General features: G+C 32.7%; 1 protein-coding gene across 5 annotated transcripts in view; it reads right to left on the minus strand.

Annotated features, from left to right (window-relative positions):
* Positions 1-3,558: 3,558 nt before the first annotated feature.
* Positions 3,559-16,975, minus strand: part of LOC111035014 (probable Ras GTPase-activating protein) — a 141,642-nt gene continuing 128,225 nt past the window's right edge. For all 5 annotated transcript variants that reach the window (XM_022316495.1, XM_022316493.1, XM_022316491.1 and 2 more), the window contains 14 exons: positions 12,732-12,829; positions 9,402-9,496; positions 8,527-8,766; positions 8,356-8,457; positions 7,103-7,287; positions 6,855-7,021; positions 6,340-6,761; positions 6,121-6,269; positions 5,890-6,056; positions 5,477-5,772; positions 4,650-5,398; positions 4,425-4,582; positions 4,221-4,366; positions 3,559-4,164 (listed from right to left, as the gene is read on the minus strand). In XM_022316495.1, coding sequence (XP_022172187.1) covers positions 3,909-4,164; positions 4,221-4,366; positions 4,425-4,582; positions 4,650-5,398; positions 5,477-5,772; positions 5,890-6,056; positions 6,121-6,269; positions 6,340-6,761; positions 6,855-7,021; positions 7,103-7,287; positions 8,356-8,457; positions 8,527-8,766; positions 9,402-9,496; positions 12,732-12,829 — 3,230 coding nt within the window. In that variant the 3' untranslated portion in view covers positions 3,559-3,908. The remainder of the gene's footprint in view (positions 4,165-4,220; positions 4,367-4,424; positions 4,583-4,649; positions 5,399-5,476; positions 5,773-5,889; positions 6,057-6,120; positions 6,270-6,339; positions 6,762-6,854; positions 7,022-7,102; positions 7,288-8,355; positions 8,458-8,526; positions 8,767-9,401; positions 9,497-12,731; positions 12,830-16,975) is intronic.

The raw sequence follows: 16,975 nt of genomic DNA on the forward strand, positions 1-16,975 counted from the left end.
GTTGCCCCCTGTCTTATTTTGCTTATAGCGGGCAGGGAAATGATTTGCAAATTCTGAAAACCAATTTGCAAATGTTTGCAAATTATTTGCAAAATTTTGGTGTCATTTTGAAATCTGTAGCTCACAAGGGGGGGCTGCGTGAAGTTGGCCCCCCTGTCTTATTTCGCTTATAGCGGGCAGGGAAATGATTTGCAAATTCTGAAAACCAATTTTAACGTAAAAATTATTTATGAATTATACCCGGATACCTAGTTAGTACTTAGTTAAAACCTAATCTTACAGCATACATTTTAATTAAATATTATGTAATTTTAAATTAGCAAATATACCAATTTTTTTTTACCAATAAAATGTTTCCATTAATTTGATAATGTTAAGTAAATTATACCAAGAGGATTTCGATGCACTTTGTGTTGTTTTCCGAATCTACAGATACGCGATACTCGTTTTAAAACTAACACAAATAGAATAAGAAGTTTTTATTTTGAATTTCTTGACGGTTTTAAATTTTAAGGTCATTTTTTGCATTTTAAGATTTTTGGAGCATTTTGAAGTTTTTTTTTAAATTTAAATTTTACACTTTGTTTTAATATTTGCGCAATATGCTTTTACATGATTTTTATAACAAATATATGATCTAAACCTATATAAAAAAGAATAATTAATTTTCAGATTAAAGACGTCCAAAACGATCAGTTCTGTCTGTAAAACTTTTTACAATCCTTTAAAAGTTTAAAATGTATACCTACTATAATTTATACCAAATTTATATTAGAATTAATTAAATATTTTATATTAAAAATAAAAATAAGTTAGCGCACTATTTTGAAATGATTAAGGCTTTTTTAAAGTTTTTTTAGGACATTTAAACCATCAATAATGATTAGGATAATTGGCGCAGAAAAGCTAAGGGGGGTGCAACTGTCCCTACTTGCCACCCCCCCCCCCCCCCGCCTGTGGACGCCCTTGGATCTACTACCTCGTTTTGGGTGTATCAGGTGATCTATCGTATTATACTAGGTGTAGTTGGTGACCTACAATTATTATTACCTATTATTATATTATATTATATTATTCTAGGAGAGATATAAATTTGTTTTATGAAATAGTGAAATTAAATACTAAGTTTGAATTTGTATATTTTTGCATAATATTTCGTCATATTCTAAGAAATGCAATTTTTAGCATATTGGGCTATTATGTTTTACTTTTATTTTTAAAAGTTTTTTAACTAGGTTTTGTGGGGCCCTGATGCGAAAAATTTGGGGCGACCGTACATATATAACAGAATTGTATAAAAGATTTATTTACAATATTATTTCTATATGGTCAATAGGAACCAGTCCTTATAACTTTTTGTTACCTTGTGATTAGGTACTGATTTGACATTTAAATTGGCAACAAAAAAATTATAATTAATTCTCTAATTCTGCGCCACGTGGTTTAACATGTGTGTACCATCTGTACCTATGTTTATTAAGAACTGTATTTATTTGGCAAAGTATTTGCTTGGAATTACAGTTTCAAACCAATAAATGAATATTTAAATATAACATTTTTACATAACCTATCTAAGGTTTATTTTCATTTTTTTTTCGAATAGTAGGTACCTTACTTAATTTTTCCTTTGATGATCAGCTCCCCATTTGAACATAAAACCTGGGCAGGGAGTGCATACCTTACCTACCTTATTGGCTTATTGTTGTGTCACCGGAAAATTATTTTAATTTTATAATTAGTGCGATATTTAAAGAGGATTATGTCCTACACTCATACCTAAAAAACAATATTCCAGAACAAGTGACATTTGATGGTGGCCATTTCAAAATTAAATTTTCTCTTTGGGGTCTTGGGGAGTTAGAAGTGAATTTTTTTTTTTCTATATTTGTGGTTATAACAGATACCTAAGTATAATATTGTATTCTTCACCTCTGAAAATGTCTAAGTCATCAATGGCATAATGAACTGTTCTAGCTGTTCTCGGCATTTACATTCATCAAACTGTTACAACATTTAAAAAATCACAGAAGTAACTTATACTTACCAGCTTTAGCATATATTATAGGAATATGAACTTACGGATCGTTAATGTAGAATGTTGGTATGTACAATGTTCGTATATCCTTAACCACACATCAACCAATTAATAATTAATGTATGATCCACGATGCATTGGTAAAAGTAATTTTATAACAAACAAAAATACGCGTCTTATTGTTCTATGGTATAAGTTTTAAGTATGACTCACTCTTAGTTCTCATTATTATAAATGTTTGATTATACAACCTATATTTACTGGGCTAATATCTAATTAATAAATTAGATGAAAAACATCGCATACTCATATCGTTTGCTGGAACGATTAGGCTGCGAGCTACTCGCAACAACAATTTAAGAAAAATACTGGACACTGAAGCATTTAAGAGGATTGATTGCCTTCCGCCTTTATACTTCATAAATAGGCTTCAGAACTTATTCCACTAAAAATTTTGGAAATATGTATGCACGTGTGCACCTAAAATAACATTAATATACACAAAGATTTTATAAGATACTATTACAAAACCTTGGTTAATTAAATTCTAAGTTCTAACAATGTCTTAAGATTTATAATTCTATATTTAATTTTGAGTAACCAAATATTGCCCATCTGCAAGGTCATTTCACTAAATTTATAAAACAAAAAACCATTGTGCTATGACTCAAGTAGGCACTATATCTAATTTTATATTGACTAACATCTAACTGTAAACAAATAAGGTTGACTATCAAAATGTATTTACTTGAAATAAAACGTTAAATGAATAAATATGCTAAAAATAAGAAATGGTCTAAAAAATAGCAAAATACATTTTTGTATTTGAATTTGATATGTTCCAAAACAAATTTATATCTTAATTTGAAGTCATAATTCTAAACCATATTTAAAATTCCAAATCTTGTTCATAAATAATAATCTAGTCATTGTGAACCACCACAATCACATTAAACAATATTCTCTATCGGAATACCTATCTACAGTATAGATAATGCATAATATAAATAGGAAAATAAATGAGAAAACTCAATTTTAAAAGGTCACCAAAAAAAAAATGTATAATTCGTCAGTCCTTTTAGAATTAATACAATGATTTGTCAGTAATAATCTTTGGTACAAAACTTATTCTCAAGAAAACACGAAAAAAATAAACCAAAATCATTACATATTTTGTTTTAAGTTTGATACACCCAAATCAATATTGAAAAATAAATAAAAATAAAAAATTCAACAACATAACTCTAACAGAATGTAAAAAAAAAAGAAAAAATAATAATAAATAAATAATAATAATCATTGATTAACACACTAAAATAATAATATTATACACTACCAGTTTGTTAAATTAAACATACTCCTTAAGTAATATAAACTGAAAACTTTATAAGGAACATTTAGCAGCTAACTTAACGATCATAATGCGCTTAAAATTTACAACCTAACATAAAAAAAAAAAAAATAATATTAAAAAACAAAGATTCATCAAAGAGGAAAAATACATCTGTGTTAAAAACCTAAAATAAAGTTTTGATAAATTCGCATAAACCACCAAGTTTAAGATAATATTAAATTTGTTAATTATTATTTTACATTAAAAAAAATATATGAATGTATAACTATGCAAGAACACATTAAAGTTAATAATACTTGATAATGATTTGAAATTAGTAATTTAATTAAGTTTATTTTGCGTAAAAACGCATTAATATAATAATGCAACGACCTATCAATGTGGTAAACTAAGTTGAAAAATTGCGGTTTTTAACTTTGAACCTATTTCAGACAAAATATAAAATTTTTCTTTTTTTTGGATAAAATACTATCTATCCATCTACCTTTAAATACAAAAACGACGAGAGGATAAGATTTTTTAACAAGATGAGCTCTTTAGTTCACCAAGCTCGGCAAGCAGTCTATGGTTGATATTGGGACTTGGACTATTGGTTTTTCCATTCGTCATTTGGTACCGTTCTTTGAGCTGGCTTAAAGCATTCAACAATCGGTTGTTAGCCGCATCCAATGCAGCAATCTGGTGTTCTTGAGCCTCAATCACGCGCTGCTTGTGAGTTAGAGTGTCAGACATTTTGCGCTGCTCACGTCTCAGTTCATCTTCTACAGACATCAACCTGAAAAATAATAGCAAAGTTTAATTTGTCGTTGAAGTAGACACAATGCTACTAACCTGGCTATTATGTTTTTCATATTATCTGGTTCATTATCAATAATTTCTGGCGAATCTGGTTCAGATTCCAGTTGCTGTTCGGCCTGTTCTAACTTCAACTTAAGTATTTGCACATTGGTTTGAAGACGTTCAATTTCTTTCTGGTACTGAATTTATATTGTTCATATAATATAAGTAAAATATAATTAACTAAATATTACTTACGCTTATCTGATCAATAGAGCGATTAGTTTTCAAATTGTTGGCAATATTTTGATTTCTTGTGTCTTCATCTTCAGAAGAGTCTTCAGACATCCCACGACTAGAATCAATGGACACACGCCTTCTTATAGGCATTTCAGCAGGGCACACTTTTTTAACATCTGTTTAAAACATTTAAACAATTCTCAATCAAAAAAATCCACAATAACATTAATGATCATGACATACCACCAGGTGCACATTTAGGATTAGGGCTAACTCCGTTGACTTTGCTCGGAGACCATTTCCAAGCTAAGGATCTAGCCATACCACCACCACCATTACACTGTGGATTAGTTCTTGGAGCACGATGGGGTGGTAGGAATCTTGGGGCTACTTGAGCTACTTTATCATTAACTGGATTATTCTCATCTTCAGAAGAGCTACATGATCGTGGCCGCTGTTTTCTTTGGTGATGGTGGTGGTGGTGGTGGTGATGATGATGTTGGTATACAGGATTGACAAATGCCAGAGGAGGCAAAGCAGCATTGCCATTAGCCAAAGGCGGTTTGCTATTGTTATTGGTCAAATCAACAGGACTTGAGCTCTGACTGTATGCTGCAAAACTCTGATAACCAGAGGATGCTACATTTGATAATGTGGAAATGGACATTTGGCTCCCCTTTTGTTGTGGGTCGATTTCAACATCAGAATTGTGACCATTATTATGATTGATGTGATGAGGAGTGAATCCATTGTAAGTGGTAACTGGTTCATCAAATTTCAGCTTAGGACAAAGTTGTAGGTTAGGTGAACCAGGATTGGACGAGAAGAATGCATTGCGGGGAAGAGTTGATGCACGTGTAGTATTGGTCATAGGACGTTTTTCACACAATAGTGTTGAACTTCCAACCAAATTATTTGTGCTGTTCAAAGAAGGTCCTTGTGTTGACCCATACAAACGTTGAGCACCATCTTTCAATGTTGGATCATTATATCTAAAATTAAATACAAATAAAATATAATTATTGTTAAATACAAATTATATTTGATGATTTGATTTTCATCCTACAAACCTAAAAATGTTTTGATGTTGCACAGGCTGGTAAATATTATTCTGATCATTAGATGGTTGATTTTCAATATAACTTTTTAATGGAGTTCGAACTCCAGTGGGCTGAGCAAGTGCTAACTGTATTCTTTCCAGTATCATGTGCAATTTTTCTACTTCCTGAAGACGCACTGGAGATATTTTTTCCACACATTCCATTAACAATGTATGAAGTATGCTCAATTGTTTTGCAAGGTCGATGTGTCCATCAAACTCAGTTGAGTGGTCTTGTGGAGTTGAATATCCATTTGGTACAGGACTCTGCAAATGTGATGAGACAGTTTATAAATAATGTATACAAAATAAAAATGTGTATATATTTTTTAAAATAAAATTGTCAATAATTAGCTTAAGATTGAAATTGAAATTGACACTCACAGATATAATTTTCAAGAAAGATTTCATTGAAGCCGCTTCGCGTTCCAGAAAGTCGTTCATAAACTCCATAAAATTTTCTTTTCCTTGAAATCGAGTGAAGTTAGCCAAGGTTTGCAGTGTTTTTGCTACCAATGTCAAATTCCGTGCTGCTTTTTCATTAGGATACTCTATGAAAGATATTAAAAATCATTAAAATAAATGTTGCACATTATATAAATATAAATAACTTACCATGTGTTATGTTGAACAGGCTAGGAGACAAGATGGCTGGGCACAAAAATCTCAAAAAAATACATGCTGAAATTAAATTGTCACTAATATCGTGGCGTCCAGAACCGTTCATACGTTCACGGAACCTTGTAAAACACTCCCGAAGTTCACTATAACAAAATCAACATTTTAAATGAAATAATATGTTATGTAGTTATAAAAATGTATTTAATTTCTTACAATGGAAATGACGTATGAGACGAGAGTATACGATTCCATGTGGTTTCAACAGCATTTCTTAAATTAGCCTGCTGTTTTGCCAAGTTTGACGCACTACCAGCTTTTAAAGGATCCACTTCGCAATCAAAACCAGTTTGCATGACATTTGACACTAGTTCACTCAGAGTCTCATGTAAATACTTTTCTCCAGTCAACTTCAAGTATGCTTCCATTGCCTTAGTGGCTAGCGAATTACCCCTGAAGGTCAGGCGATCATCTTCGACCTTTTCAATATCCATCATCACAATGTCAGACAGGAACTCTTTAGCTAGGTTCTCCTTTTGCATGACATGCACCAGAGCCGTGGCGATGTCTTCTTTGGCCTTTACACCAACAACAGGTTCCAAGATTTCACAAATGGTTTTGTAGTCTGTTCTCAAATACTACACAACAATAAAATATTATTAGTTTTGAGATTATAGATTGATTGGGTACTCGGGTTCAGTGATTTGATAATTAAAATTCATTAAAATCACCTGTAAGAATTCTTGATAGATTTGTACGGGCAGTATGTCGACACTCTGAAAACGGCATTTCACTCTTAAGGACGGAGGGTCTTTGAGGGTTTTCTCCATGGTCACCGGATACCACTTTTCGGTAAGGAATCTGGAAGTGACATCGTGTACCGGAATGCTGACGGTCCCTGTAAGTACAGGGGAAAAAAACTCTTAGCTAGTATATTTTAAAAAAATATTAAGTATAAACTAATATAGTATGCCCATACCGACTAAGAAGCTTTTATCCTTTTTCTTCTTCCGCTCGCCTTCTCGATACAAATGCACATTTATGACGTTCACTTGTGGTAGACTGGTGAAATCGAAGTGTTCGCCCCAAAAACAGAGTTCTGATTTCTGTTTTGATGATGTTCGAGCAAACAGCGTTTTGTCTAGACATAGCTCGCAAAAATACCTGCGCAGGTCAGTATTCAGTATTAATAATAATATGAATAACTTTGTGATGTTCAATTAAAAAAAATTATAAAGGTACTGTTTATTATAAGGTGTCTTTAAAATTTCACAAAAAGTAATACTTCAATAAGAAATCTAGTGAAATTAAATTTTGTTCTTGCTCTACTGTACAATTTAGAAAAATTGACAGTGCCTTTTGTAATTACGCCCACAATATGTAGTTGATAATAGTCTATTACAGCAGTTATCAACCTTTTACTACTGAATACCACTTGGCACATTTTGTATGACCAATAGGAGCGCCATAGAAATTATAAAAAGTAAATAAGGGTGAGTTAATAAAAATAATAAATTAATATTTAAACAATATTATGACCTTTATTATTAATTCATGGATTAAAATTCTATTGTATGTATATAAAGGAAAAAATATATACAAATCAGAAGAGTAAAAAATAGTAATTTTTTTAACGTAGTTCCATACGTACCACCGGTTGGAAACCACTAGTCTATTCAATAATGATTAATAATGTTTACTACACTAATTTCCAGTGCCAATTTTTGTAACTAAAGGGCATATCATAATGTTGTAGTTGTTATATTGCCTAAGATAATCATAGAACGCAATTTGTCTTAAGTTAATTTTTTTTTTAAGGAACCATATTTTCATAATCTGGAGTAAAATAATATCAATATTGTCAAATATTGAACTATTTGTTTTATTTACTTATAAGCATTTTGAGTTTGGATAAACGTAATAGTATATTATGAATAATAAATATTTTTCAATATTCGATATTAATCATACATACATCAACATTTGAATTGTTTAGAAAAATTTAATTGGGGAATTAAAATTATAGGTTGCGAAAACCTATTATTACTGGTTACAGAAAAAAAATTAAGTAGGTTTACCTAAGAAATCATTTCGACATAAGCTATTCAATCATGTTAGTTTTGTAAAACTGTAACAGCTTTCTTCTTTATTTTTATTATCAAAATCAATATAATAAAAACTGACACAATCATAGTGTGTAGTAAGTTGTAGGGAAAATAGACGATCTCATACCTTTTCTTGTTAGCCAGCCCTTTGGCTTCTAGAATCCATATTTTCAATGCGTTTTCCGTGCGGCGTATGTGCTCTTGGTCGGGTTGTACGGATTTCCTCAAACTGTGCAGAAAACCGATGTTATTGTAACGGAAATCGACTGAATATTTGAACATTTTCAAAAAAACGTACCTGTACACCCATTTGTCGCGTTCTTCGGCTGTGCGGCACGAGAAGTACCTCGTGTTACCCGCTGGCAACGTCACCTGGAAACAGTTTTCCCGGCCCAGCACGGACGGGTGTAGAGGTTTGATCTCCACACCGCCGCTGCTAAGGTCCAGCGATTGCATGATGCTCTGCGACTGGCCAGACAGAAGCGACTCGTGCGAACGGGACGTCCTCAACCTAGGTCCGCTGCCCGGGCTGACGTTTCTGCGACGAAAAAACGTAATTTTTTGTTATTATTGTTGTTCTTTAAATTCCAAACCCGTGATGTACCAGCCATCTCCTTTATATATTATTACAGACATAAGGCTATTGTGTCACGCTCCCTCCCTCCTCATAAGCGAATTTTAATTTAATTGATATTTCCCCAAATAAATACCAATGACTCATAGCTACAGATTAAGTGTAACTGGGAAAATATATTTATTTTTTTAAGCTCGGAACACAAAAATTGTTTCAACCGATTTATTTTTAAATATATTCAAAGTTTAACTTATTTCCAAAATATAGTATTCAAAATGTAACGCTAATTTTAGAGTATGGACATGAGCCACGTAAAGTGTATGGTGATATATTATACGTGAGAGGGTGCAGTGGTGCAGAATTCTAAAAAAAAATAGAATTTTTCGGCAAATAGACGCATTGACCCATCTAACGTGAGGTATCGCACATTATTACAAGTCCTATAATGAGCAAGACAGTAGGACTGCATCCCACCCTATTACAGATATTGTCTTAACAACACCTGTTAGTGGGGCTCAGCGCCACTGAAGGGCGGTATTGAAAATCTATATTAAATACATACAAACTATAATTTATAATTATATTATTACTTTACTTACCCATCAGATTCCAGCGCTTTTTTTCGCTCCAACTTTGTGACGCTCTTGGTCCGTTTTAGTGGATTTGACCTGAACGAACGTTTTGAAAAAAAATTCTGTTGACAAAAAACTACATGGTAAGTAAACGTCGATTTATCACAAATCAGCAATTTACAACGGGAGAGGGAGGAGTATATTTAAAAATATTTTATAATATATTTATTATAAAACGTTTACGTTTTTATAAAAAAAAACGTCAAAAGGAAGTTTTAACACCCTACAACCATAATTTTAAACTCATGTCATCTTAAAGACAACAAAATCATCTCGATCGATTTACGAGTAGGCATAAATAACCCGACACGCTACTTATACAAAAGTTACAAGCAAATAATACATCACACAACACTGTGCAACGGCACTATCGGCTTACGACATCGTTCCGGGCCATGCTCGGATGATAACAGTTATTTGTGTTCTGAGTGAAAGTTTTAAATGAGGTACTTTTTTTCCCAAACGTGGAACTATTATTTATAATTGTGTGTATACATAATATTATATATATTATATTATATTGTGTTACGCGCACGAAATAGAATAAATCGCGTCACCATATCCTACAATCTAATGCCCAAAACAACAGCTGCCAGTGTGGGCGCAGTGCGCGAGTTTGAAAACGCTTTTCATCCGCGACCAACCCATCACATGCACACCGACGGACAATACATAGTATTATGGTGATACAAAACAATGCAAAACAATATTTTGTTATATGTGTATGATAGCGCTCGTGTCCCGGAAAGTCCATTCATAATAATATTATATAGCACATTGCACATATAGGTACACCGATATAAAATAAACATGAATGTTTTTGCCACCGAGTGGTTTTATTGAAGGGCAAATCTCTGATCCATTTTTCTTATATTATGAACATGATGCACCCAGTACGTAACGTATAATAATAATACGTTAATTATTGTACCCATAGTTTACCTATATCACGGAGTAATTAATATTCAAATATACACATTGCACACCTCATATAAAATGAGTATACAGATGCAGAAGTAGAACTAGGAATGTAAAACAGAAGCTACAGTCAGCTAGACACAAGAAATTCACCTATGGTAGTCACGTATACTCGTAAATTTTATATAAATTAAACACCTAATAGAAATTTCAAATAGTTACTATAAACAATAAACACATTATAAAAAAAAAGTGAGCCATCGCGGGATGTTCGGCAGATGTGAAACATCGAAATTATTTTATAAAGAAAATATGCATAAAAATTGAAAGGATGTAAAGTAAATGAACATGACATAATCAAAAACAAAATATTCAGATTATTTTAAGAAAAATTGTTTTTTATTTTAAAGGCATATTATAGATATTTCGCGCGTTGCAAGCGTAGCCACACCAACAGCCGGTCTCACCCTACGCATTAGATTATTTATTAACAATATATAACAATATTTTTTTAACAACTAATAAACGAGAAAGTATCAAATGCTGGGCCAAATGGACTATGCATGGCTTGATGAACGTGAAATTAGACGAAGAAAATAAAATCAATCGTTTTCCTGTCACGCTTGAGTAGTATCATTTTTTACGGTTATTGAAACCATTATTTTTCTGCATAATTTATAATTGGCTGATCGACGTGATACAGGGAAATGGGTTGAAATGTTTTCCATCATCAGCATAAATGTACGATATTTTTATGCATACCGTTATAAGTACAAAAAAAATTCATCAACATCAACGAATTTACAGTTCAGAATTGTTTTAAATGTTAAAATGTTATTATTCGAAATTACTACGAAATATGGAACGGTTATTTTTTATATAATTAAAATCAAATATAATTCTGGATTGTTACACAATCTCAGCCAAGGTTCTTAGTTTTTACCATTAAAGACTATAACATGACGCTATATAGCATGTACTAATAACGAATTTTCCCGGCATTGGTAAATATATATAATTAATAGAAATAATTGCCCTGGAGGTGCTAGTATTATAACGACACTTGGCGATCACAATGGATTTACAAATTGCCACAGGCGAATCCTAGGTGGCGTCATTTGAACACAATTGAAGTAAGTACCAAATTGGTACGTACCTACTACGAGCGTCTCCGCGTGTAATAAATACATATTATATTATGAGACCCAATTATACACAGCTCTGCGTAACATGAATACACGTGTATCTAGCACCCACTTGGTAAATACATCATCACCATTTCTGAAATGTCCTGATAATTTCTAACAGATCTAAAATTACTGTAAGGCATTACCATTGATTACAAATACGTATAAAAATACGTTAAATATGTACATTTAATCAATGGTATTACTTTTCATAACATGAGCTGGAATGACTTTTCAAAATAATCATGAATTTCGTGAAAGGAGTATAAAATAAAATCAGTAAGACAAAATTGTACGGATAGTATGAAATTCGTGCCTTTACTTTATGATAAAATATTCATACTATACGAAGACACGAAGTTGATATTTATATATTGTCACTGTATTATGATTTACATATAAAATATAAGTATATATATAATATTATTTATTCGTTATAACACATTTCTAAAAATGTACGCCGGTTACTTTTATTTGTTTTCGAACGATCGATAGACAATTTGCATATTCCTGTTCAATATTATGTATCGTAAAGCACACCTTTCTTTATTTTTTGGACTGCCGCGTGCACGTCCGACAAAGTGGATCCTTTGAATTTCCTCATAAAAATAATTAGTACCTGGCTAACTACCATAAAATATATATTAATGTGTACAAGTACACCGATTCTGTATTACAGCGGATGCGCGCACGTTTTACGCTAGTTTGTTTGATGAGTCAATTTAGTTTTACGAGCGGAAACCCAAAGTCATCGCGTTGACATTAATTGTCCGTATCTATCGCGCCATCGAGCATAATCATTTTCATACAAGACAATCTCTTTGAAGAATTTCTTCACTCATTTTGAGACCAAAACGTCAACGTTGGACATTCCTTACACAGAATATGTCCGCACGAGCCGTTATTAGCGCACGCGGTACCCGACGAAGACATTTGTCGGTCGTTCCAATTTCACAATGAAAAACAAACACGTCCGAAAAACGATCTTGGCCAGATGATCGACGTTATGGGTACAAGCATTACGAGTTATACTCTACGATACATAGGTAGATACGCCTGAGAATTATACGTTTCGCACAGAATATAAATATGGTATTCCTAATATTATTATGATGAACAATCATAATTACTAATACACAGTAATTATTATTATATGTGCTGCTATAATAATAATCATTTATTAATAACTCACCACAATTCTAGAGGGCGTGAGTTCCAGAGACCTGGTGTTGCCGAGCACTGGAGTCGTGGGAGCGCTTCCTCGGCGACAGGCTTTTTCGTACGAAGTGTCTGCAAAAACGATAAAAAAAACAAACGGTCAATATAAATTTTTTTGATTTTGACTTTTAAACTTTACACAAAAGATACACATGACAATAATAATCAAAACGAACGATAATGTATGGCGGCGTGTGGTTGTATAATATTATACAATGACTACGACGATATTCGTTGGGGGTTTTTATTTATTATAATAATTTTTTGGTTACTGACACTCTGAACGCGCTGTCGGTATTATAGGTACCTAAAAGTATTATGAGGACGGTTAGTATAACTGCGACGAGACGACAGCGACACGACACGACACAACTGGCGGACGAGCGAAAGCCAAATGATGTATAGAAAGCGCGGATAGATGCGTGCTGAAAAAAAAAACTCTCCACGACAGATTGATCATGCAGAACGTCGTTGTCGTCGGTAATTTCTCCTCAACGGTCAACAAATAATAATATCCTATAAGGTATACACACTCTCACGCGCGAGCACTTATATAAATATTCATATTTCACATAGATAATATAAACGGTGTTATTATTATATGAGCAATAGTGCTATACGAATTGAGAGGACACGCCATTTACGGCTTCGTTTCGAGGATTTTAAACAGGCGAATTTTTATAGGCAACGAAAACTCATCGGTAACATTAAAAACGATTTAATTGTTTTGCGAGAACCAATACGGTATTGGTTTATTATTATTGGTTTATTTTCTCGGTGATCAACGAATTGTAATAATAGCATTAAGTACGTTTTTTATATAATATATAAAAGGGAAAACAAACGTGCCGGTTTCTTTTCTGATAACTGCGATTTAACATTAATTTTTGTTAATCCATATGAATTACCATTATGTAGGTGATTTCGAGAAGAAACAAAACCTCTATTGCGATGAAAAAGTATTTATAATAATAGTTTTTGTCCAGGGTAAAGGTTTTAGTCTTCACATTATAAATATAACATAATTATATATCTAGTGGCGATGGTCCGCATACATTTTTCAGTTTCGTAAGAGCAACGATTGCGTACTCTCATTGTGTGTGAGCACAATATTCCTCTTTCAGGGCACGACAGTAACCTATGCGGGGAGGGACACAGTGAGTCTGTTGTCGTTTCAGACTTCAGTTGTCACGTACAAGCCGGCAGCGCGCAACGGGTAATATTCGTCCGTATTTCATTCCTTTGAGGGTGGGGGTAAGGAATGAAATACGGACGAATTTTGATGATAATATATTATTATTATAACAAAAGCGTCAACGAACTCTTGCGGTTCTTTTATTTTTTCCTACTCGGCACTGCGTATATTGTGTATCATTGTATAGTGATAAATGATAATACGCAGGACGACAACGTTTTTGTGTTACGTTATCCGGAGACGGAGAGAGAGAGAGAGAGAGAGAGAGAAACACAATAATAATGATAGTAATAAGATACTAAGCAATTTTAATACATTCTCACGTTCGAAAACATAACTTCGTATCATTATCGACAATACCGAATGATCCATCATCGATTGGTTATTAAACTGTACAATATAAGTTTGTGTGCCCCCCCCCCCACACAACACCTCCCCTGACGGATACTTTGTTTGTGAGAAATGTCCACTCTCTTTACCAACTGTATTTTCGTTAAGTTTTTATATTGTATTCGGCTGCGCAATATATATTAATAATAATAAGCAAACTCGCGAACACATAATCCGACGCCGATATTAAACAAGAACTTTATTCCGCGGCGCGTATCGTTTTGGGAAACGGTCGTCGGCATAAATGGCTTGCAGCTGGCGACCCTCGTCTATCTGTGTATGACGATATTATGTAATTATATTAATATTAATAAATAGATGCTTACATTAAAGTGTCCCGTTAGTGTATTATATAATGGCCAGTTGTAATAAAAACACAACGGCGCACTTACTCCTAAAAAGAAACCATACAAATACAGCATAACATATTATACCAAATATTACAATATGTATAGGAAGTTAATATTTAGACATCCAATTAGTACACCTAACTAAATATTAAACTTCATTTACATGGATTTATTTTGTCACCGTTTTTTCCGAAGTAACCAAATATATACATATGGAAAACAGAAATTTGAAACGAAAAACGTTTTTTTTATTGTATTATATAGCTACGCTTATATTATAATTAACATGGGTGTATATTATGTGTACACGGTAAATTAGTTCGAACACTTGACACACAATGGTAATAATAATATGATGTTATATTTTATATACACATAATATTAAGCATACAGCCATCATATCCAATTGAGTATATTATTTTATAAATTTAAAAATTTCAAATTTTTTTAACGTTTATTGACAAGAATTATTATAATTGTTTAAGAAAATACAAGATAAATTCTTATCAAAATTACACACCATATAATATCATAAATGTACACTTGACAAAGTGAAATGTGAAAATTATGTTTGGAGACTGAACACGTTACATTTGTCTACAACGATCGTCTGTTTTTAAAAATCGGGTTTAAACAAATTGTATTATATTGTGCACGCGAGTCACAACATCGAGGGGCGGAACCATATCGCGCGGTATAAAAGATTGGTGACAACAGACGTAACAGCTGATGGGAAAGGGGAGCGGGAGGTAGACCTTGACTCTTGATTATTAACAATTAAAAAACCGACTAACCTTTCGACGTCCAAACCGCCGCTTCGATTTGATTTTTTTTTTTAAACGATCGACGTTCGCAGTCGGTTCGGTATAATATTATAATACCGTACTTGGTTATTGTGATATTATGAGACATGTATTGACGAAATGTAATTTAATGGCAAGTCGAAAAGTTCCGTTAAGATTCGAAAAAATAATAATATTACGTCCGGTAATAATACGCGCGAGATTCGTTGGGCGTAGGCGTACATTATCGTATGTACCGATTTCCCGATTTCTTCCATATTTTCTATTTTTTTTCTTTATATTTTTTCGATGATAAAAAACACTTTATTCCGTAGCGAGTGCCGGTGTGTGTACAATAATATAGATTGTTATGTTAAATACTTAATAGTCATCAGTGCAAACAGTCTACAGTATACAATTAATATTGTTTTTAGTGCACGCACAACTATCGGAGAATTCAAACGAAATTGATAGTTCTTAATTATTATTTTACCAAACACTCGATCACTTATGGTTTGGTTGGTTACCAAACTTCGTCAAGTTCACGAAAAATAAAATCATCTGGAGGTCCATTCGAATCGAAATTTGAGTTTTGTTTTCGAAACGACCGTTAATTTAACAACGAGATTTCAGTGAACGATTAAGAATAATTATTACCACCGTGTGTCCGTGTTTGAACATAATATTTTATAATACTATTTTACTATACTTAAAATATAATACAATAAAAATGTATGCGGTTTAATGGGTGCTGTTACTACAGCACAGTACATCGAGTCTACACCATACGCCGCTTTGTTAGTGTAATACTGTAATCGCTCATAATATTTTCTCGGCGGCTAATCGCATTATCCACTCTGCTACTATTATAATATAAACGATATTATTTAGTTTCGTTATTTCCGTTTTTTTTAGTATGTTTTTTTGTTTATTGCACAATGCATAGTTCAACCTTAAAATGTCCATTACGCACATTTAACACGAGCACGCTGAAAATACAACCATTCGCATTTCAAGCATTGTTAACGTATTTCAAATAGACAAAAATACACTCGAAAAAAACAGGTTTGGAGATAAAAACATTTTATTTGAACCCGTTTAGAGCTTAAAAAATAATAATAATGATGATATTAAATTTATCAACTCGAATATCGAATGATACCATTGAGTATACAATGTTTTTTCAATGTGCAGACCTTGCGTACAGCGCGGTTGAATAGGTGGGGGAAAATTAATTTCCAAGACCGCACAAAACACTCAAGAATATTCATTATTTAGTACTATACCGAAACAAAAGTTTTTGAAAAAATAGAAATCACATTATAATTAGACCAGCAACGGTAGAGTATATTTAAACAATCAGCGCAATCCGCTTGAATAACATCAACGATTTGATTTTGACCATTCGGTAGATGGATGAGCATGAGAAATAATAATTATAAAATGTTTTTTGTTTTGGTGGACGCGACTATGCCACAGAATAGAATAATACCGTCACCAG

Source organism: Myzus persicae, unplaced genomic scaffold (assembly GCF_001856785.1).
Source record: "Myzus persicae strain clone G006 unplaced genomic scaffold, MPER_G0061.0, whole genome shotgun sequence".
Lineage (NCBI taxonomy): Eukaryota > Metazoa > Arthropoda > Insecta > Hemiptera > Aphididae > Myzus > Myzus persicae.